Source organism: Hesperophylax consimilis, chromosome 28 (assembly GCF_061612785.1).
Source record: "Hesperophylax consimilis isolate HC1 chromosome 28, BYU_Hcon_1.0, whole genome shotgun sequence".
Taxonomy (NCBI): Eukaryota; Metazoa; Arthropoda; class Insecta; order Trichoptera; family Limnephilidae; genus Hesperophylax; species Hesperophylax consimilis.
Window position 1 is genome coordinate 16,056,486 of NC_142863.1, and position 23,132 is coordinate 16,079,617.

Here is a 23,132-nt window from a genome sequence, read left to right on the forward strand (position 1 = left end):
TCCAGACTTGAACAAACCTCACCTCATGAACCCGGGAATCCCTGCTAAGTCACCAAACGTAGCAAACCACTTGTGGTGACCTGCGGCAGAGGTGTTGGTTATCCAATAAATGGTTCCAGGGGCGGCCTTTCGCGTGTCCGCATATCCGCAAATTCAATTTATGGCGTCATTTTAATTATATGAAAGTGAAATACTTATCAACGGCATGCAAGGTATTTTATTTTCATGTAATTTAATGGAAGAAATCGGGGACGCCCGAGGAAGCCATGGCAATATGGCACGATCTAGTAAATACGAGCCATATCAAGAGTCAGGAGAGTATGTATGAGACGATGTATGAATGTGAATGAGGCAAGGAGTGTGTGCCAAGACCGAGTTGTTTGGCGGTCCGTCCTCTCTGCCTACCCCTACGAGCGGCGGCGTGATGGTTAGTTAATTAGTTTAATCGATTTAGTGCAAAATCCGAAGTTAGAACCATCTATTGTCAGATTAATTCGTTATTTTTTCAGTCGGTAACAAGAAGAAGAAATCAACTATTTTCATTTTACCCAATAAATTGTTTCCTGAGAACGACGCTAGATGGTGGGTCACCGTTTTGTTGTTAATTATTATTTTGACAGACCGACGGCGTTTGAAGTTATTTAACGCCGAGGCTTGTTAAAATAGTGAAAATGTCAATTTTACAAATTTATTTCGCTTCTCCTACAAAAGCCGGCTTATGAAATGCGAGAATATATAATTAAAAACCCTCGGTGAATGATATAAGTGACGCTTTGCGTACTACATAACCCCAAAAGTTTGCCGCTTGATTCTGCAAATTTTGTTTTCGAAAGCTTCATCATGTCTGACGCTTGGGAAGAATGGCAAGCTTTGAAAATCAAACAAAATAGTTACAGGGAAAGATTAGAAAAGCGGAAAAAGGAGCGGCAAGACATCTTGGGGGCCACCCTAGGAGTCCCCATCAAGTCCGAAGGTTCACCAGGGTCCATTAAGCAAGAAAAGGGTGTATCGAGTCCTTGCAGCATCAAGAATGAAAACTGTAAGTTATATTTCCTTAAACCAGTTGTAGTTAAATCATTTTCAGGAAACCCTTGTTTGTGAATGGTGTACGGGATGGATAAAAACTTAATGATTATTTACCTTTTTAACGCTTGATGTTTGAATGCAAATTTAAATTCAAAGAATCTTTATTCTACTAATAATAATAATAATTCTTGTAATATTCAAAAATCTGTTAGTGAAAAAATAAGAAAATACAAAGATTTAGGAAATGAAATAAAAAGAATTTGGCATTCTCAGACTATAAAAATATTCGTTATTTCGGCTACTGGCATTATACCTAGCTCTCTAATTAAAAATTTAGGTGTATTAGATCTATCAAAAAATTTATATATAAAGATGCAAAAGTCAGTCATTTTGAATACATGTAGGATAACAATTTTTTTTTAAATATTTATGTTGAGGGATCAGTAGGATTTATAGGCCCTGTTAGGAGTTCTACCGTGCCGAACCCTCTGATATGAAAATATCTGGAGTCGGTGAATTATTTTCCCATTTGATCTCTGGTGAGTTGACGTGTTATTCTTGTATTGTTTTGTATTTATTTTGCTTATATAATGCACTTGCATAATGTTGATTGACTAGATGATCATTTGTGGAAAAGTGTGTGGAAGGGTTTAGTTTTTCCTATGGGGAAGATTTAACTCGGACATAAAATCGGAAGTAGATATTTTGCTAATAAAAATCACCTCAAGGGCGCTGTACAAATATATTTCTTAAATAATTAATACTAGAACTACTGATTTAAAACTAGTGACTTACATCTAAGACATCTAGTGACATACGACTAAGGCCTATAACTACTATCTTATGACTAAGGCCTATAACTACTATCTTACGACTAAGGTCTATAACTACTGTCTTACGACTAAGGGGGTATTTCACTATGTCGGGCTAAATATCTGAATAGCTATCCGTTGGCTGGCTTTAAAGTTCAGAATAACTTCGTTATTCAACGGCGACCGTTTCACCATTGTTTCGAACTTCCGGATAGATAACACTCGAAATAGTCTGGCAACATCGCAAAATGTTTGCAGTTACTCCATCTACTGCCACGGCTGTCATGCGTCACAGTCCGCACACCGCAAAGTGTGCATTTGTTTGGTTATGTTATGTTGATTATCAGGTCATTTTAGATAGATTCGTGTCGAATTAATACATTGTTTCTTATTTTGAACACAATCAAATAATTCAGGATGGATCATACAAGCATTCAAATTCATTCTACAAAATTCGACTCACTTCTCAGCTGTTAAACTCGGAATGTTTTGACGCCATCTTTGATTCGAGGAATAGCGCCTAACGTGAAGTTCGAGCACTGATTAGTCAAATCTAACTTTAACCCGAGCGTTAGCGTTATTCAGATATAGTGAAAACGAAAAAATGACTAATCCGCGGATTAGTGCTTGGTCAGAACATAATCAGAGATAGTGAAAAACCCCCTTAGGCCTATAACTACTGTCTTACGACTAAGGCCTATAACTACTATCTTACATAATATATGTTGAAACTTAATTAACATTAACATCTCCTAACACATTAACCTTTCCCTTACTGTGCTAAAAAAATCCACGCGTTCCGGTGCTGTGTACACATCTCAAAATAAGCGATGTAATATCAGGAAAATATGAATATTCACAGCTAATCGCTTATGTTTATTATATTATATACCAAAAGTGATAATAGTTGTAATTTAATTGCTGAAAACATGAAAAAACCATCGGCAGATGCTAAAAAACGTGCGAGGAGTCCATATCTAATGACGTCCCGCGACCGACTGGTTGCCGGCTGACACAACAGGCGCTGGATGGGCGCTGGACGGACACACACAGCTATGCGGTCGTAGGTATCGATTGTCTAAATGACTAAATACAACTGCAGACGTGTGGATTTCTCATGTTCCCGCATAGCGAACTAAAGCAGGACATCAATAGCGTGTCATTTCCTCGCACACTCTTCGCGTGGCAGTGTCACACGGTTAATTGTATTGGTGTATTTGTTCTCGATTTTTTTTTTAAATCTCTGATTTCTAATTGAATTTGAAAATGTAAAATATTATTTTTTAATTCTGTGCATAAATATATAACGGAAGAATACCTAAAATCTGAACCCAGAATTTATTATATTTATATAGTTATTAAAGTTATTAGAAGCAATGTGTAGTAAATACACACCACAGATGAGGAAAGGTTAAGTACAAAAGCGTATAGGGTAAATATTTCCCTAACCGCCGCACTTTGAATAGGCCCAGATTATCGAAATTACACTTCGTTTCAATTTAATTACTACAAGAAACAACGATTTACATCAGGATAGATGGTAAAAGATTAAAGTTCAAAATTTACCTTATGAAACAATCCCTTTTCTACCATTTTGGATTTTTTTTGTATGCAGTGACAGTTGCGAAGGTTTCGTTCCAATCTAAATACACATAAATTACTTAATCAATACAAACTTATAACCTAATTTATGCACTTGAATAGTAGTTTCTTATAGTAATTGTTGAAAATGTGTATAGCTTTCAGATACGTCCTATTTCGACCGTAAAGTTTCCTTACTCCGCTCACTGTTGAATACGCCCAAATTACTTCGTTTCAACTTAATTAGTACAAGAAACGGTAATTATTTTCCTAACTGTTGCACTTTTAGGCATCATACGCTTAATCGGCTGGGCAGAAATGTCACCATTTTGACAGCTTATCTTCGGTACTATTTGATATTTTATAAAAGTTCCGTCCTCAGCATGCTCTAATTAATATGATACATTTGTACATAAGATGAAATTTCATTCTAGGAGACAACCTCTTGGGAATTTCACTACTTAGATAAAAATTCCTGCAATATTCTCCCCACTAAGCCCACTCGTCGTCTTCCCATTGGAATTGCAATCAGAACTTTATTTTAGCATTCGTGCCTATTACAGCGGACTCTCAGTCCAAGTTTGAAGAGCTGCTTGAGACGGAGAAGGCCCTCCTCCGACTCCTGTCCGGAGTCCTGCCACTACCCGCCACCTGCCGGGATATCTCAGCCATCTTAGGGAAGGAAGTCGCGTCCTCCACTATCGCCAACCTGCTACACAAGTTCTCAGCCCAACACCTCATAGTGTAAGTGGTATTATTTATTTATTGAATATCAACTGTATAAATATACCATATATCATAATTCATGTCACAGAATAACAATTAATTGTGGCATTTGATCATATAATGACAACAGAAAGTATAAAATTAATACTAGAAGGAGATACAAGTACATACTAAATATTATCAACAAGTATGAGTAGACTTACATTAATGATTTAGAAGATATGATAGTAAAGCCTGTTTGTACCTAGCTTCTGTGCAGTTAAACAGATCCACTACATCTGCGTACTTATTACTAACTTCATGTAATCTAGGTACAAGCGTGTGTTTGAAATGCTTAGTCTTAGAATTGTTACAATTAAACAGGGTTTTAGAACGAGTAGCTCTAAAGGGTACATGAAATTCAATGAGGTTAATTAAATTATACTTTTGAATCAATGAAATTAGCATCACCACGAGCTGCAGAAAATTGGTACCGAACATTTATGCTAGAAACGAGGAAGATGGGCCATGAACTATTAAGGGTATGAAAATGCATGTCGCCAACATACTACTGCAAATCGCATACACATGGCAGCGCCCCACCTTCGTTTCTACATAAACACCAAGCATACCTTTCATTGGCTCCGCTAATGCAATAGTTTGTGCAGTTTGACTGGAATTACGACCAAGTAAACACTGTAACTCCTTGTGTTTCTATTGTCTGTGATTTCTTACATATTTCAATGACTGTAGAACTCTTTATGAAGAATATCAATCGTTTTAAGAGCCATTAATAGCAAGATTTATATTTATTTATTTATTAACGCCCTTTTTCGGGGCTTTTACATGAGAATATTAAGAAATATACATTATTTATTGTACATAACTGAATCGCTTCATTAACAACATTTTATATTTGTTCAAACATAAATTGAAGATGTCCACTGACTTTGTATAATTGTTTCCCTCCATTAGTATTCTGGGCAAAGAGGAATACATATGGTAGTTAGTCCCAGAATTTCTGCACTGAAATAAATCCTGACTTCTAGTATTACGTTATGGAATCCGAAAGCTTATCAATTCTAGCAATACCGGACTATCAAAATTAATAAAAGATTTAAAACCAGTTTATTGATATGCATACCATGTCAACTTTTGGATGCACCCAACCTTCAACAGGACAAAAGAAAAGAGAATATTTTTTCCAAATGAAAACCAAAAACACATTAAATCCTTTTTTCGCAGATTTCTGATACTGTATAATCGTAGAATAGAGAATAACACAAGAAATGCTTTGAGGGCGTATTTCGCGATGCAAATTTAAGCCCAATTTGGGCCTATTTTTTTTTCACCACGATTACATAATTGAAATCTGATGGCGATATACAATTTCAGGCAAGTGTAAGAGGGACAGACTGCGTGCAAAATGGTCTAAAACCAAAAGGTACTAAGTCAGTGGCACATTTGTTTCCGTTCAAATTTATATGGAAGACACTTATTAGTGTCCAATAGACATTAGTGTCCATTCTTAGTCCAAGAAGTTTAACCTTAATTGAAATAAATTTGATGTCAGCAGTTTTCATAAGACCTTTCGACTCCTAGGCCCCAAACGGGCCAGTGAAATTGATTATCTGTTCAACAAAGAATTTCACCAGAAGTAAGGAAAATTTGAGCTTACTCAATCTTATGGGTTTATCTCTTTATTATCATGAAGTGATATATAGTAACAATGTATCGTTTCCAGAGTTATTATCTTTTCCCCAGGATCAAAGAGACTGCTAAAGAAGCGGCGGGGCTATCGCAGGTGGAAGTGATATCTATTGAACATGTAAAGTTGGCAGCGATGGCGCAAGAGTTGGGAATCGACTCCACCGATAAAGCAGACACCAAGGGCGATGACGCCAGTCGGAAACGGAAAGGTTTGAATCTCTTATTTTTAAATGTTTTTAAAAAATTTACCGCATTAAACACCCTCCTCTCTTTTTTTGTTATGTTTTTTTGGGGTGTTATGCCGTGTTGCGCTAACTCCTTCTTTAGCCAACAAAGACTGGCCGTGAAAATCTTAAATCATATTTGACCCTCCTCTCTTTTCGGAATATATTTATAGAGGAGGCCAAAACTTACCCTTGATGATGTAATACACTATACAAGTATGCTTTTTTTAATCTAAAACCGCACTAGAGTCCCAACTGCTCCCTGTGTAGCCTGTGAGAGGCTATGGCATCCCCAATTGTGAGGCTGAAGATAGTTGAGAGGGGAAGAGGTAGGTGGGGAAGTACCTCGCTGTTCAGATCTGGTCACCAAGCATGTCTGTATGAAATATATAACATTATTCTCTGCTGTGCTATCTATGAGATAGGTATATAATTAGGAGCGAGAAGAATGCGAATGGTAGCAGAAGTCGGGGACGCCCTGAGGTAGTCATGGCACGATCAAGTGAATCAGATATCGAGTCGGGCCATGTCAAGAGTCAGAATAATAGAAGACTATGTATGAATTTGAATAAGGCAAGAAGTGTGTGCCAAGACCGAGTTGTTTGGCGGTCTGTCCTCTCTGCCTACCCCTACGGAGAAACGGCTTGATGGTTCATTTGTTAGCTATAGAAGATAGGACAGCGGCTACTCCTTCGAATCTCTGCTTGCCGGCGGCCATTTTATACTCTTCTCAGGGTTTTGGGTTCAGGCAATCTCACAAAAAATCATCTCAATTGAAAACACTATTTTCTGATGTATTACTGATGTACCATCTATTGAAAACATAGTTGCATTCATATTATTACTAGATATTTTTAACCCTTTGCGTAGCACAATTCTAGTCTGAAAATTACGGGCTCTGTGTGATTATGTTAAAGGTATCAGTTATTGAAAGCGCTTACTGGCGTGGAATCGATGGGACGCTCTGGTGGCTATTCAGAGCTCGATGTGATGTTCTTGTTAGGTCTTTATAGTGTGGTTTATCTCTCCAGAAGTAGAGTAAATCTGCAATAACGTCTGCATCCGGCCTTGCCGCTTAGTGGCGATCTGCACGCTCCTTCCTCTCGGGCGCCCGGAACTGAAGTTTCGCCGGTCGTCTTCCCGCATTCCTTCCTGCCGTCCACCCCTCCTATTTCTTCCTGCAACTCCAGCTTTCTCATTACCCTTTATGGGCATAATTTCAATGTGAGTGTTCATCCCCTCTTCTGTGTCTATCGCACCGTATTAGGTAATCTTTCTGTTTACATGTGATCAAGGCATGTTACTGAACTGTATTGCTACTTGATCGATGTGATGGCGTGTCCTCTATGATTTGTGGTCGTGGGGATGCTTGATTAACGGAGGATATGCAACTCATAACAACGGCCAAAGCCATTTCAAGCAATGTTTCAATTCTGAATGGCGGTTTTATGCCAGGGCGATACTGAGAGTATCTGACGCTCTGGAACGTGCCGCAAATATATGATTTTAAATGAATAAATTGTGAAATAACACAATTCTATCAAATAAATACACTTGCGCTCGCCAGGATTTGAGCCCGCGACCTACGTCTTGCTAGTCGAGAGCCTCACTCCTCGAGCACAAAGGCCGACTTGTGTAATTCTAATAATTTTGCAAGATTAAAAAGGGACGTTTAAATGGTTGGAGACATGTAGAGCAGATGAACGAAGAAAGGAGTGTAAGAATGTATGACATGAAAGTGAATGGTAGAAGTCGGGGACGTCCTAGGAAGACATGACGCAATCAAGTAAATGAAATACTTGAGTCAGATCATGTCAAGAGTCAGAATAATAGAAGATTTTTTATGACTGAATTCATTACAATTATATGGTTGTGTTTATGGTAAACTTTTAAATGCAAATACCAAGCGTAGTGTTGCCTCTTTCTAACACTGCTTAAATCATATATCTCACACTAATATAAAAGGAGATGAATTTTATGATTCCGTATCAGTTCGTCCCCTAGAATACACAAGAATATATCATACTCTATGTAATTCTGTCAGTTTGCTGTGAACCAAAGAGCACAAAAAGGACCAAAGATTTAAACACAAAAATTAAAAGGGTTTCATTATAATTGTTAGTATCCTATTAAAATTTTGTATGTGCGTAGTAATTTATCTTTTTCCTTTTTAGCTGACGAGGAGTTGGACGAAGCGTGTACAAAAATTTCCAAGACGGGTCCTGAGAGAGACGACAAAAAATCCATCAAAAAGAATGAACCTGACATATTGGTAAGAAGGTATTGCATACTTTAATTTTGAATTCTCTTCTTAAATCATCCCTACCTCGGTCGTCAAACCGATTGTATATTATGTATGTGTGTATACGCACACTTTCCTCCTTTATCGTAGAGCGAGCCGCAACAATTTGTTTATGAACTCACCCGTGGAGAGAGCCACGAGTTTCCTAAATGTAGTTGATCAAAAGATCAATATGTTTTTCATTTCCTACAATGTACTTTGTCAATGCAAATACATTGTATAAACGGTGGTAAAATTATTACGACCCAGACCCCAATCTGTAATATTATTCAAAAAAATTGTACTTATTGAATTAAATTAATTCTGTTTTTACACGGTGTAAAAAAACATTACATTATGTACATATAGGAAAATTGGAGATGTGTTCCATGGTATAATTTATGTCGCTGCTGTCAGACAATAAACGCATCCATTATCGCATGTTTGGTACAAAATCACCATCTCATTTCTATTCTATTCTAACTCAAATCTAAGTGTGGATAAATATTATGTACTAGCTGTACCCCGCCACGCATTGCTGTGGTTCAGTCTGTCTGTGAAGATAGAGAAACAATAGCGCATGTTGCTTTTACGTCCAACAGATGGCGTTATTTAAAAAAAAAAAAACATGTTTGTCCAACAGATAGCGCTGTTTATCACAAAAAGCTTGTTTTTACCTGTTCTGTTGTGTCAAAATTTCAAAGCAATTGGTGAAATTACCTCTTCAAGGGAACGGCATGATGGTTAGTTAGTTTTTTTTTTTAAATTGATTTATTATTTATTTTCATATTTCAGTCATTATTGTCAATGCCTTCAAGTAGGGAGAAGGAAAACAAAAAAATGGGAGAGGAAATTCTAGATCTACTAAGTAAACCAACTGCCAAGGAAAGATCGCTGGCTGAGAAATTCAAATCACAAGGCGGTAAGTTACATAGTTACAGCATCATAACAAATCTATTGCTTTTAGGTTGCGAGAATAGAATTTGTTAAATAATTAATATGATTTATGTACAGGGTTTTCCAATAAGAGGTGTTATTTTAATATTCAAAGAAACTTTTCCCGTAAAAGATCAATGGTTTCGTTGCTTGTGTGGCACGTAGCGCCGTCTTGTTGAAAGTAAACGTTGTCCAGATCAATACCATCCAATTCCGGCCATAAAAAATCATTAATCATCTCTCGATAGCGCAATCCATTCACGGTAACTGTTGCTCCAGCCTCATTTTCGAAAAAGTAAGGTCCAATGACTCCGCCGGACCATAAACCGTACCAAACAATCACACGTTGAGGATAGAGAGGCTTTTCAACAATAACTCTTGGGTTTTCCGAGCCCCAGATGCGACAATTTTGCTTGTTGACGAAGCCACCGAGGTGGAAATGGGCCTCATCACTCAAGATGATTTGCATTTGATTCACTCAAGTGAATTTTAATAATTTCAATGCGTTGTTGAAGCGTGTATCGTTCCATTTTTATTAATGGTGTAGTTTCTACTTGTCAAATGTCAAAAAATGACAACTTCAAAAGTAACATTTACTGAAATAGCGGGCTATTCAAAATAACACCTCTTATTGGAAAACCTTGTAGAATAAATCTGTGCTCCATTCATTAATTTATCACCGTGGTGAGAGATAATTGTTTGTTCAAAATATGTCATTTTTGATTTGCTGCCAACGCGATAAGTTTGTGACGTCATACCGGGCAATCCCGACTCCTGGTGACAGCTGCATTAGCAGCCAGTAGCGTTATCAATATCATAGCTACATTCTAACAGTTTAAGAATTTTACAATTTTACATTTTTATTGTAACACACGTTTTTAAAAGTATTCCTCATTTGTGAAAATCCCCCATTGTAAGTGGATAGTGGACAGGTACAAGAAAAATGCCCGAGTTATTGGTAACGACAAGAATTCTAAATAACAGTTTGATAATTTTGTAATTTCAGGTGCCCAAGTGATGGAGTTCTGTCCGCACGGCACGAGGGCCGAGTGCCTGCGGAACCACGCCTCCCACCAGAAGGCCCAACCCTCGGAGGGTGCGGCCAAGGACGGCTCCGAGCCAAAGGGGATGCATCACAACATCCACGTCTGCAAAAAGCTCCACTTCAAGAAAATCATTCAGACTCATACAGACGAGACGCTGGGCGACTGTTCATTTTTGAACACCTGCTTCCACATGGACACTTGCAAGCAAGTTTATACTTCAATTCTTTAACGTTAAAAACAATGTTCGTCTTTTCTCCTGAGGCGGCAGTTTCCTGTTGATAGTCTTAATATTATATAGATACTCCTACACACACTATGATCCAAACAATTGCAACACTGAACCTGTTCATTAATGAATTTTCATATTTATTTATTTATTAATTTTCGGGAAATCGACAGTTTATATTTATTCCAGTTAGTACATAAGTATTATATAGCCAAAATAAAAACAATTATGGATATCCTCCTTGTGATTTTACCTCTACGGAGACAGCATTGTAAGGAATAAGTAGATTAAATTTGTAAGAAAGGAATATGTATGAATTCAAAAATTTATACAAAACAAAAGATTATATAAAACGAAAAATTACATTTATAGCCATGGAGAAAGGTTGTAGATATAAATCAAATCATAATAGAAATATAAACAATAGAGACACAACATTATTCACAAACCATCAGAGAAATATTCCTTTGTGGACCTCTTGTATTTGGTAAGTTCGCAACTGAAAATATCCACCTTGGATAATACGCTATTGTAATTATTGCATAGTCTGTTCAGGCAAGAATTCTGCTTAGAGTTCGTTTTGCATTGATCCACCCTGAACTGGACAGAAGAGTGTGTTGAACGCGCAGGTACATTGAATTGAATATTACCGGAATCTTTAAGAAACAGCTGTATGGATATAGGTATGTACTCATAACCTACCTTCATAAACATTTTTATTGGTTTTTAAAACAAAATTTACGACGAGTAAGTAGTATAGTAGTTCTTCCATTAAGCAAACTTTTTAATCTATCTTTATCCAGTAGAATTTTTCCCGGTATATTATAGTCTATAATAGCCAGGTAAAATTTTAAACACCCATATGAGGTAAAAATTATGAGGCGCAATGACGCCGTTCTATTTGTATAAACAACATTAACTTTAAATTCAGTAAATTTAAATGATTAACCACCCATGGCAAATAAGAGTCTAGAAAATCATATTAAATGGAATTAAAAATAGAACATTCAGAAAAAAACTATGGGCTTTTGGGGAACCTAAGAGGAGTGGAGAAAAGAGAACTGAGACCACCTCAGTGGATTCTCGCCTCGTGGGGCCTTCAGCGAATCCAAACCAAGGGGGATCGTTATAACCAAGTTCGACTGCATATGCAGTTTTAGTGCAACTCTGTGGTTTCTGTTTCAGTCTGTATTCGGTGTGAGTAAGTAGTGGTGCGGGAGGTTAGTTCGGTATGGCAAGCCACCAACGAGTGCTAGCAAACTACAAGTAGATCACACTTGCCGTGCGACTGCACACCTTTTGCTAATGGTCTAGCATTAGCTCCTTCACTGACTTTCTATCCTTACTGAGTATATAAGTATAATAAGTGTCGTTTTCTTCCTCTCACCAGATATGTCCACTACGAGGTGGATGGCTCCATCCAGCAGAAGGACGGGGACAGCTGCAGCACCGTGCCGAGTCAGAGCACCTCCAACTGGGTGTCCCAGGGCTGCTCGCAGTCCCTGGCAACATCTTCAGGGGTGCCGAATGGAGCAGGTAACTACATTATCTTTAACATTTATAATTCGCATATCTAAACCTTTTCGCAATATTAAAACTATGTATTCCCTTTACACCATGTATATCCGCCCCCACTTAGAATACTGCACACTAATTTGGGCACCATTCTACCAATGCCATATTGACAGAATCGAAAGTGTGCAAAACAAATTTTTTAAACACATAAATTATAAATTCAAATTACTCTTTGCAAATAACACCGAATCCTTAAAATTTCTTTACTTTACTCCACTTCAAACACGTTGATTAATATCTGATCAAATATTTTTATACAAAATTCTGAATAACGGCCTGGACTCTCCTGAACTCGTAAATTATTTAAGAATTCACATACCTACAAGGCCAACCAGACAAAACCATTTTTTTCATTAGCCCACATGCAGAACCAACCTTAGAAAAAATTCTCCAATCCCCCGTATATGCGCGCAATATAACACGCAATTTAACAATATTGATATTCTTAACTCTTTGCACGCGGCCGTATCAACTGTTGTTACGGCAAAAAGTCTATACTCACACGCGGCTGTATCAACAGTTGATACGGCAACTTTGACGGCCGATATTCCCGCTCTCTTTCGTCATAAATGTATTTCTTGCTCACTTTGACATTTGTAGAACTATCACGATGCTGACATCTACAAGAATTTCTCAAAAATAAAATTGTATTTCATAAAAAAAGATCGATAACCAAGTGCGCCTCTTCGCGCCTTTTAGTCCTTTAGTTTACATTTTTGTCAACGGATGGAGTTAGTACTAGTTTGTCATTCACAACTTTTCATAACTAAGAATGATAAGTGATCATGGTGTCCCACTTGTGTCTATAAACACAGTGGCCTAAGTACACACACACCGAGAGTGGTTTATTTATGACGCCAAGTGAATGGCGGGACCACATTCAAAAGATACGGTACGTCTTTGTATGAAATTTTATGTTTTTGTTTTTATAAACATCTAAGAGTGTTGACACACGAGGATTTGTTTTCATATTGTGGAGAATAATCTGTTCTGTCTATATAGTCCAATAAATCATGCCAGAATGCTATAATTTGATATTTAATTGCATGCATAGGTATTTGAAAATATGTACCGCGTATGGGTATAGATAAAACGGAGCAAATTAACGCGTTCAAAAGGTTAATAATACTCTTGTGAAATACCGAAACGAAGTCAAGCGTACGACCACAAATGTTAATTAAATTAATGCACAGTTATAGAAAAGGTACAACATGAGCATCTCCTGTCCCCACACCATCTTCATCTGCCTCTTGCCCTTTCCTATTCCTTCTTCCTTCTAATATATTTATATGATTTTTTTTTCTTTTTTGTCAATTTCATTTTCAGTTAATGGTTATAACCAATTACATTTTTGTATTATATCATATTAACCAACATTAGCATAAGAAACTATTTTGGCTTACCTCATATTTAACCTGTTGTATAACTCATCCTGTATAAAATTGCTGTTTGTTTCTTACAATAAATAAATAAATAAACATTAGTAGCGGTTTACCAAAATCTCACAATCACTGAAAAGATATTCCATGAAAGAGCGAAGACAAGCCGATGAACTGGTCCCAACTGTTCATAGCCAGTGAGACTTTGGCGTCTCCAAACACGGTCATCTTATCACTATACTTAATATCCTCCGTGATAAGTACATTATCTGGTAAGATGGTATAATTTACAAAAAAATATTTTGCTAAAAATAAGTAAGTAGGTAATTTTAGTAAAGTAAAGTAGGTAAGTCGGTAGGTATTTAAGTACCTACTTACGAATCTTACGATTTCACAGGATATTTTGGTTTTGGTTTTAAAATAAGAGAAAATACTGTACATAGAACTACTTACTAGTTTGAATTGTTTTGATGGGAAATCCTATTATATCTGCATTGCCACCTTTCAGGAAGCCAAAGGCTGTCCAGCAGCAACGTGATGGGCAGGATATCGGGATCCGGCGCTTCTGCTGGCGACCCCACCGTGTTACATCCTCCGCAGTGGGTGCAGTGTGACCTGCGATACCTGGACATGACAGTATTAGGTGAGTCTCTAACTAACTAATTAACCATACGCCGTTCCCCTGACGCGGTAATCATAGAGGTTGAACCGCTACAACTGCCGCTTTGTCATGACACACACTCCTTGCTTCATTCACATCCAGGGCTTCACCGACTCACTCCTGTCTTCTTTTACCCGCTTCACATGTCCAAACCATCTAAGCTTCCCCCTTAAACTTGTTCACTACGCTTTCTTCAGCCTTGCATACTCTCCAGATCTCCATATTATGTGTTTGCAAAACAGTCAAACATGATTTTACACATTATATTAAAAGTGTTTGGTATGGTCTCCAATTCCATAGGACTTTTTTTTAGCTCAACCACCACTTTCCCAAACCGTTTTAAGGACCAGACGTGTCCCTCTATCGGTTCCCACTTCATGACTCTACTTTTGCTTTTGTAAATGAAGGTACTATTAATATTAAATAATTCTAAAAAAAAAGCCCCCGACTGTCCCTACATGGCAAAACATACATTTATACATACCAAAAACGTTTAAGTGTTCTCATCCAAGGCAGTTTGTTATTGTTCTTGAAGCTAGTGGAGAGAACATTTATAAAGAGGAACATACATTAGAAAGGAAAAGCAAATTCAAACACATTTCCATTGGCAGCGAACAACACAAGAACAGCCTCAGCTTCTGGCGCACCACAGGCTGTCCCGACGAGAGACAGTGAGCAATGAGAGAAGGTGGTCCTTCGAACCCTTTACACTGTCCCCCGACAGCACAGTGGCCAGACGTGACTCCTGTGAAGATGGCGGGATAGTGGAGAAGACATTTCCGAAGAACCCTGGAGACTAAGTATCGCACTCCATCCAACAGGACCACAAAAGAACTGGAGATCAGGGTCGAAGGAAACCTTCCCTCCACTGCTACCACTACGCCAGGGATCTCCTTGGTACTGTAAAATTGTTTGAAACCTGTGTTGTTGTATTTCCAGGAAAGTTTGCCGTGATAATGGCGGACCCCCCATGGGACATCCACATGGAGCTGCCCTACGGCACTATGTCTGACGACGAGATGCGACAGCTTGGAGTCCCGCAGCTGCAGGACCACGGCCTGATTTTCCTCTGGGTCACCGGCAGGTAAGGAAACTTCGAATTCCTACTTAAAAACATCTCTGATAAAAAGCGAAAAGTCATATAATCGAATGTGCAAACACCCGTGGCTTGCAGTCATTTGTGAATTCCGAGTCTTTAATAAAAATGGTCCTAAGAAGCGAGGATAGAAGTTCACAATGGAGTGCTGATACCAACCCTGATATTGGCAGTGACAGAGGAAGGATAAAAGTAGACTGAGGGGGTTTTCTCCTTTCTCCTGATAGTTTATCCATAGGATAACGTATCTTTTCAGTTGAATTTACTATTCGGTACCTACTACTCAAACCTACGAATAGTGACTATATATCAGATAAGTTAGCCGAGTTTTCTACCTATTGCGAGCATTTATTGATTATAATAATTTGTAGCTATTTTAACAGCTTATCGAAAGGACGAGTGGTAAAATCATCTTTGACCTGCAGAGAAACGACATGATGGTTATTTACGTAGTTCGTTACCATAGATTAATACATATGATATTGGATGGTTTTCCCAGGGCCATGGAGTTAGGGCGGGAGTGTCTGAAGCTGTGGGGCTACGAACGTGTGGACGAGATCATCTGGGTGAAGACCAACCAGCTGCAGAGGATCATCAGGACCGGCCGGACGGGACACTGGCTCAACCACGGGAAGGAGCATTGCTTGGTGAGGATGGCCACTCTACTACTTCTAAAATCTTTAGTCAGAACTTTTGAACTTAAAAAAAAAAGAACTCAAAAAAAAAGTATAATATATTTTTTTCATTATTTTGGCCAACTAACATTTTATTTCTAATCTTGTCATCGACTTTTTTGAAAATCTTTACACTTGTCAGTATCCATTTTTGAAAACTGACCTAATCTTTCTACCTAACATTACACATACTTGCTTCTATACCAGTAGAAATCGAAGGCGTGTTCCTAACGTCCACTAAACATGTAAGTAATTTATATTCAAAAGCAATAGGAAATCTATTATTTACTAATATCTTTAGCAAAAAAACTTTTACGATTTTAGCAGCATTTTCAGCTAAACCGTTCAAAGCTGGGTATTAAAACTCCTTAAATAACTTTTGACAAAAATGCTGTCTCCCGTTTGTACCATGCGTTTCTGTACACTGTGTATATATAATGTGTCAGACAAATATAAATTCTAATTACTACATTTTCAAGACAAACATTATGTACTTATTTCTCAAGAAGCTTTTTGCGGTTCGTTAATCTCTTTAATTTTTTGTTGTTTTATTTCCCTGGCCAGGTTGGAATGAAGGGGCGGCCGACGCACCTGAACCGCGGGCTGGACTGTGACGTGATCGTGGCAGAAGTGCGCGCCACGTCGCACAAACCCGACGAGATCTACGGCATCATCGAACGCCTCAGTCCCGGCACCCGCAAGATAGAGTTGTTCGGCCGCCCACACAATGTGCAGCCAAACTGGTGAGTTTAGTTTTGCCTAACCTAACTAGGAACGAGTCCGATGAATCTGTTTTTGAAGACGTTTGACTCACTCTGCAAAATATAATGAACGAATCACTCTCACTGGTTCCGAACTCATATTCAACTAAACCAACAATGGCAGCAATATCTGTGTTAGTCTTAAAATTGACGTCAGGACCTAACATATTGCTTTATTATTATTTTTTAAATGCTATCCATAATAAAATTATATTATAATGGACAGAATTTATTTATAGATCTCTATTTGATGATTTACAATCATTTCTCGACACGGAACCGATCGATGAATTGGTTTCGATCCTGTGACGTAGTGAAGTGAATCTGATAAGTTTGTTCATTCTTGTAACTTCTATCCTTTCCGAACTCCGTGGCGTTCCACCGGATTCAACGAGTCCAGCAGACTGCACACAATGAGTTTTGTTCCAGCAGGTTCGGCAAGTCTGGCAGATCTCACACAGTGAAATTCATTCCAGCAGATTCGGCGAGTTTGGTTGAGCTCTGAATCGGACTCGAGTTTGTAAAATAAGTGTAACGACGCACCTCTAAACTTAATCTCACTTCTATCGGTTTATCTCTTCAACAAGTTCAACCATTTGTTGTTTAGAGGTTGTTATTACTTTCTTTCTCTAGCGTGCCATTTCCTCGTACTCCGTCTTGTATTATTTTTGTGCGAGGTGGTCACGGTTAGAATGCTTTATCCTGAGTCCAAGGTTCGGGGTTTGATTTGACTCACGGCACAATTGCCCTGAGTCTGGGACCATGTCATCCTCAGTTGGGGTGTTCTATGACGCTGAAAGAAGTGGGGAGTGGAGGATTGAGAAGTGCCTGACCATTCAGATTTCGTCACGAAACATGACTAATGTCATTTCAAGCAACATGTTACCACGGGATTAGATTGGCCACAAAAAAAACAACGGGGATGTAAAATATTCACTACTGCTCTAAAAATAGATGAGGTTTTTTTACAACATCGACTCCATGCCAAAAAGCCCACCAGTGTCCAGGATAGGACGATGATTTTTGATTCTCCAAGAGTCCAGTCTCCAATCTCAGGTAACGATGGCGTTATTTGTGAATTGCGGATCTGTTGTCCGTCAGTCCAGAGGTGGACTCTCGGCTGTCGTATAAGGAATGAACCATAAATAAACCACTCACTAGACTGATATCTTCCGCCTTTTTGTATGAAAGAAATTGGTCCTAAGAAACCATAGATATGCCAAAATATAGTACGATTCTCATTCGGAGCCTACTTATTATTCTATGCACCAATGAAAAACTCTGACCGTCTTACTCATAGTAGATAATACGGAGGGATAAGAACAGGTTAGTAGAAAACGTTACACATAATCACGCTCATGCGTAATACGTATACCGGCCGTAATACGGCAGTATTAGTGGCTGACAATTTTTAAACCGCCCGATCCCCAGGATTAGGGACGTATTACTGTGGTATATTCGCGGACTTAGAGGAATATTTTAAATAGAAATATCGATTTACCAAAGCAAATACGGAACGCATAATCAAATTGGCCAAATTTCCAAGCAATTCAAAGCAGACCGGGTTAATGACATTGCAAATGTCATCTGAAGAAACGTGAAGTGAAAAATGTCCGTGTTTTTGAAGATTGGAACAGAGTGGTGCCAGTCTAAAAAAATCTTGCATGAATATTATTATGAGTAAATATTTTAACCTGAGCAGTATACGTGCCTCCTCACCGTGTAGCTATACCAGCGCTGTAGCAGTGTATTAGGAAATCTTTATAAGTAAGACGGTGAATGCTTATTCCATAGAGTTTTTCATTGGTGGATATAGTTAGGCAATCATATGATGGCACAATATTTCGGTTCCAATTTTCGATCGAAGTTATATCCCCCTGATGATGATTTCTTACCCAGAATCGCTTTCCCAGGTTCTATCCTAGTTCACAGCTTTGGCAACCGCAGTGTGTCAAAAAATCCAGTTTTAGTATTATGGCCAATACACAATTTTTAATCGAGTAAGTACTGGAAGTGCCACACACCGAAACCATAGATATAAAACAAATAGAAGCAGCCACACACCTTGTTACCAATCCTTTATGTAACAAACATTTTGATTCTAAACGATAGTCCTTTTTTCCGGGTCGATTTTGAAAGTATGTGTTGGCCTGTCTTGTTGGTTTTCTTTCAAATCTATGATCACATTTCTAGGGATTGTCTGTTCAGTTCAATGATAATCATAATGTACATTATTTCTTTCAGGATCACCCTCGGAAACCAGGTGGACGGAGTGCGACTAGTCGACCCCGAGCTGATCTCCGCTTTTCAAAAACGATATCCCGACGGCAATTGCATGACGCCAAAAGCACCCGCCACGTAATCCCAGCCAATGGCGACCCACGCCACAATGAATCTGAATCCCTAGACGAAACAATTGATAATTGTGTAATATTCTGTTAGTGTTATTAACCATTATTATTATGGATATGTATTGTCAAATTGAATGATCTGTGATCCCAAAGTGTTGATATGGAATTGCAATGTGCTCTTATGGTAATATACTGGGCTAGTTATTTTATCGACCATCACATCTGACATCACGTTTGACATCGTCACATTTGATATTGTCTCTTTTGACATTATCACATTTGACGTTGTCTCTTTCGACATTATCACATTTGACATCATCATGCTTGACATTGTCTCATTTGACATTATAATATTTGGCATTGCCTTATTTGACGTTGTCACTTTTGACATGTCACATTTGACATTGTGACAATTCATATTTAAAGAACATAACATAATTTTAGTAAAGTTAAAACATCTGCTATGGTTGCGCTGAGAACTTCGTTGGACTCTCTCTTTCTGATACATGCTCTAATACAGATCATTTTGCTGTATTTTCATATCAGATTGGCTCACATACATTTTCATATCGATACTTTTATATCACTAGTTTTAAAGATGGTAAAATTTTCCATTTAGAATGTTGACTGTTGTAAATTCTTTGTTTGTCTTTTCCAATAGAATTTCAAATTATAACATACCATAATGCAGTATCTCTACAGGGTAGTCAGAGGTGCTGAAGCGCCACATATGACAATTCTGATAAAAAATTCACCTATTTTACATAACATATTATGGCCTACCGGTCCTAATCCATAATCCCGGTGTGCGCAAGTAAATTTTATTTGTTTAATTAGTGTTATTTCACAATTTACTCACGTAAAATAATAAATAGTATATTTGCGGCTCGTTCCAGAGTGGAAGATACTCTCAGTATCGCCCTGGTGTAACACCACCATTCAGAATTGAAACGTTGCTTTAAATGGTTTTAGCCATGTTATCTCTTATCCACCTCCTTCCCATCCCCGCTACCTTCATCCTTACAACATACCCCGATTGGAGATGCCATTGATTCACTGGCTCCAGATGTTTGGGAGCAGTTGGGACTCTTGTGCAACTTCACGTCAAAAAAAATATTTTTAAAAACATCTCTGCGGTCTTCTAAATATTATACGTAAGTGCAAACATGAAATATCTGAAGAGAACAGTTTGAAACTTTTAATTTAGAAAATCTTTAATTTCACTTGTTAGTTTGGTTTGAAGGAACATTCCTGTATGACATTGAAAACTATGTTAACTCTAACGATAAGGCTCATTTTGCACCTAGTCAGTTTTAGTTAATCACTTCCAGAATCAAGTCATCGAGTACGTCAGAATGACAAAATTTTACTCACTTTGTACAGGTTTTTCCAATAAGAGGTGTTATTTTGATATTCAAACAAACTTTTCCCGTAAAAGATCAATGGTTTCGTTGCTTGTGTGGCACGTAGCGCCGTCTTGTTGAAAGTAAACGTTGTCCAGATCAATACCATCCAATTCCGGCCATAAAAAATCGTTAATCATCTCTCGATAGCGCAATCCATTCACCGTAACTGTTGCTCCAGCCTCATTTTCGAAAAAGTAAGGTCCAATGACTCCGTCGGACCATAAACCGCACCAAACAGTCACACGACGCTTTTCAACAATAACTTTTGGGTTTTCCGAGCCCCAGATGCGACAATTTTGCTTGTTGACGAAGCCACCGAGGTGGAAATGGGCCTCATCACTCAAGATGATTTGTATTTGATTCACTCAAGTGAATTTTTATCATTTCAATGCTTGTCATTTGTTGAAGCGTGTATCGTTCCATTTTTATTAATGGCGTAGTTACTACTTGTCAAATGTCAAAAAATGACAGCTTCAAAAGTAACATCTACCGAAATAGCGGGCTATTCAAAATAACACCTCTTATTGGAAAACCATGTATAAACAATTAGGGAGCTGGATGCAATAACGACTTAAACGCGCACAAGTTGTTGTTGCTCCCATCGCCTTTTTGGTATCTCCAATCCCTTCTTTATCTGCTCTGTGAATATTACTTCTGTAGAATTTACACAAACGGAGCTGCACGCAAAAATTTGAATGCTATTTACACGTTAGTGAATACTACTATGTACGCATTTCAATCATAATTACAATTTTCATTGCAAGTTGATAATGAAACGAGCGCCTGCATTTATTTAAGATGGATACTTGTGCAAGTTATAATTTTACGTGTTTATTACTTCAGTAGACTGATCAGGACTTTTAGTAATTTTAATTTGACCGGCCAAGTCCAGAACCTGTCTTGACATTTGCTTTAACATCAATAACAATTCATTTGAGTCGAATCCAGAAGATTGAAGACTGAACTGACTGACTTGGTGTAAAATGGCCCTCAATCTTTGTGACCTAATACCTCTGAAGTGTGCCGATTACCAATTGGACAAGCTGGCGCTCAACGGATACAAATTTTTCGTATCCGATGGGTATTTTTGGCGCTTGAGAAGTAAAAGTATACAAATGCAATTATTAGGACTCAAATTCGCCGTTGCAAAAGCTGCAGAGAAAAATATTTTCATTTTACAGAAAAGCAATATGGAAATATCATAAAATGCCGGGTTTTAATGTTTGTGAAGACACAAAATGACTAATATATATGTACATTTTTTTTGTATTTTAAAATTTTGTTTACCTACGTAAATAACTTCAGGAAGCCATCAGAAGCTAAAGCATCAGTCAAGTCAAGTCAAATGCCACTAGGCTGTAGGGTATAGGATAAAGAAGAAAACTAGAAGTGCATTCCATACGAATTTGAATGGAAATAAATGTGCCATGAATATTGTGACATCATATTGTTGCCTAACTATATCCACCAATCAAAAACTCTGAAAGTCTATGGAATAAACTTTCAGAGTTTTTCATTGGTGTATAGTATAATAAGTAGGCTCTGAATGAGAATTGTACCATCTATATATTGGCATATCTATGGTTTTTTAGGACCAATTTGTTTCATACAAAAAGCCCGAAGATATCGATCTAGTGAGTGCTTTATTTATGGCATGCGGTCTGTCTCTCTTACACTTGCCTAAAATTGTATATCGCAAACCCATTTAAATTTCATAATCCATAAAGCCTAAATTGGGCTTATATTTGGACCACGTAACACGTCCACTAGGCACTTCTTGTATTATTCTTTATTCTATGGCTGTAGGGGCCATAGATAACAGAAACAAGGAAGATGAACCACGAAACGTTATTAGTGTGAAAATGCGTGTCGTCCACATCGTTCACAACAGCGCCCCGCCTTTGTTTCTACCTACAAACCAAATGCATAATTTTTATTGCATAACTTCTTTGATGGTCCATGCAGTACAATCGTAGCTCGATGACAGTCGACACGCTTCCATGCCGTATCTCCTGTTGTTTCTATAACAGAAACATGTACAGAAGATGATTTTTTTAATGATATTTCAAAAGATGCCAAAATTTTGCTATGGCGACAGACATGTCTACCTTTTTTCACTCAAGTCAAAATGCGGCTTCTGTATCTTTTACAATATCATCATCTCTTGGCAAAAATTAATTGAACAAGTTGGTGTAGTTTGACTGTGTTTGGCTTTGCGCGCGTAAAGGAGAAACTAACAAACATTTTTTTTTAAATCCGTAGATCTTTATTAGCTGTAAATGATTTTTTTTTCATTCTATGAGCAATAATTTCTATGGTTAATCCATCATATTAAAATATTATTGCTATTACAAAAAAAAAGTGCATTGTTATACAAAATATTATTCTAAGTAGGTACCTATTATAAATAATTAAGTATTTTAATATAATAATTAAATGTGACCACTCTCTTTCAGGATAGCAGTATCATCGTAGGCATTTGAGTTTTAATCAATATTAATTTATGTGTCTAAAAAATTATTTTATTTTGTGTACATTTACAAATTTTATATCAATAATAAAGCACATTTCTTAATTTTTTTTCTTCTTCACATTTAATAATTTATTCCTTGGTTTTACCAAATAATATACATATAACATAATGCAATTGAAATAAGTTTAAAAAAATATAACATTTTATCA

At 37.5% G+C, this 23,132-nt stretch overlaps 1 protein-coding gene across 1 annotated transcript; it reads left to right on the top strand.

Moving 5' to 3' along the window:
• The first annotated feature begins 617 nt into the window (after nt 1–617).
• Nucleotides 618–23,029, top strand: Mettl3 (methyltransferase like 3). Its single transcript, XM_089648875.1, has 12 exons — nt 618–1,039; nt 3,983–4,163; nt 5,889–6,043; nt 8,233–8,330; nt 9,135–9,261; nt 10,282–10,525; nt 11,938–12,083; nt 14,010–14,144; nt 15,102–15,246; nt 15,758–15,905; nt 16,497–16,675; nt 18,938–23,029. Exons 1-12 carry the CDS (start codon nt 841–843, stop codon nt 19,053–19,055), a joined length of 1,875 nt encoding a protein of 624 aa, XP_089505001.1. The 5' UTR covers nt 618–840; the 3' UTR covers nt 19,056–23,029.
• Nucleotides 23,030–23,132: the final 103 nt, after the last annotated feature.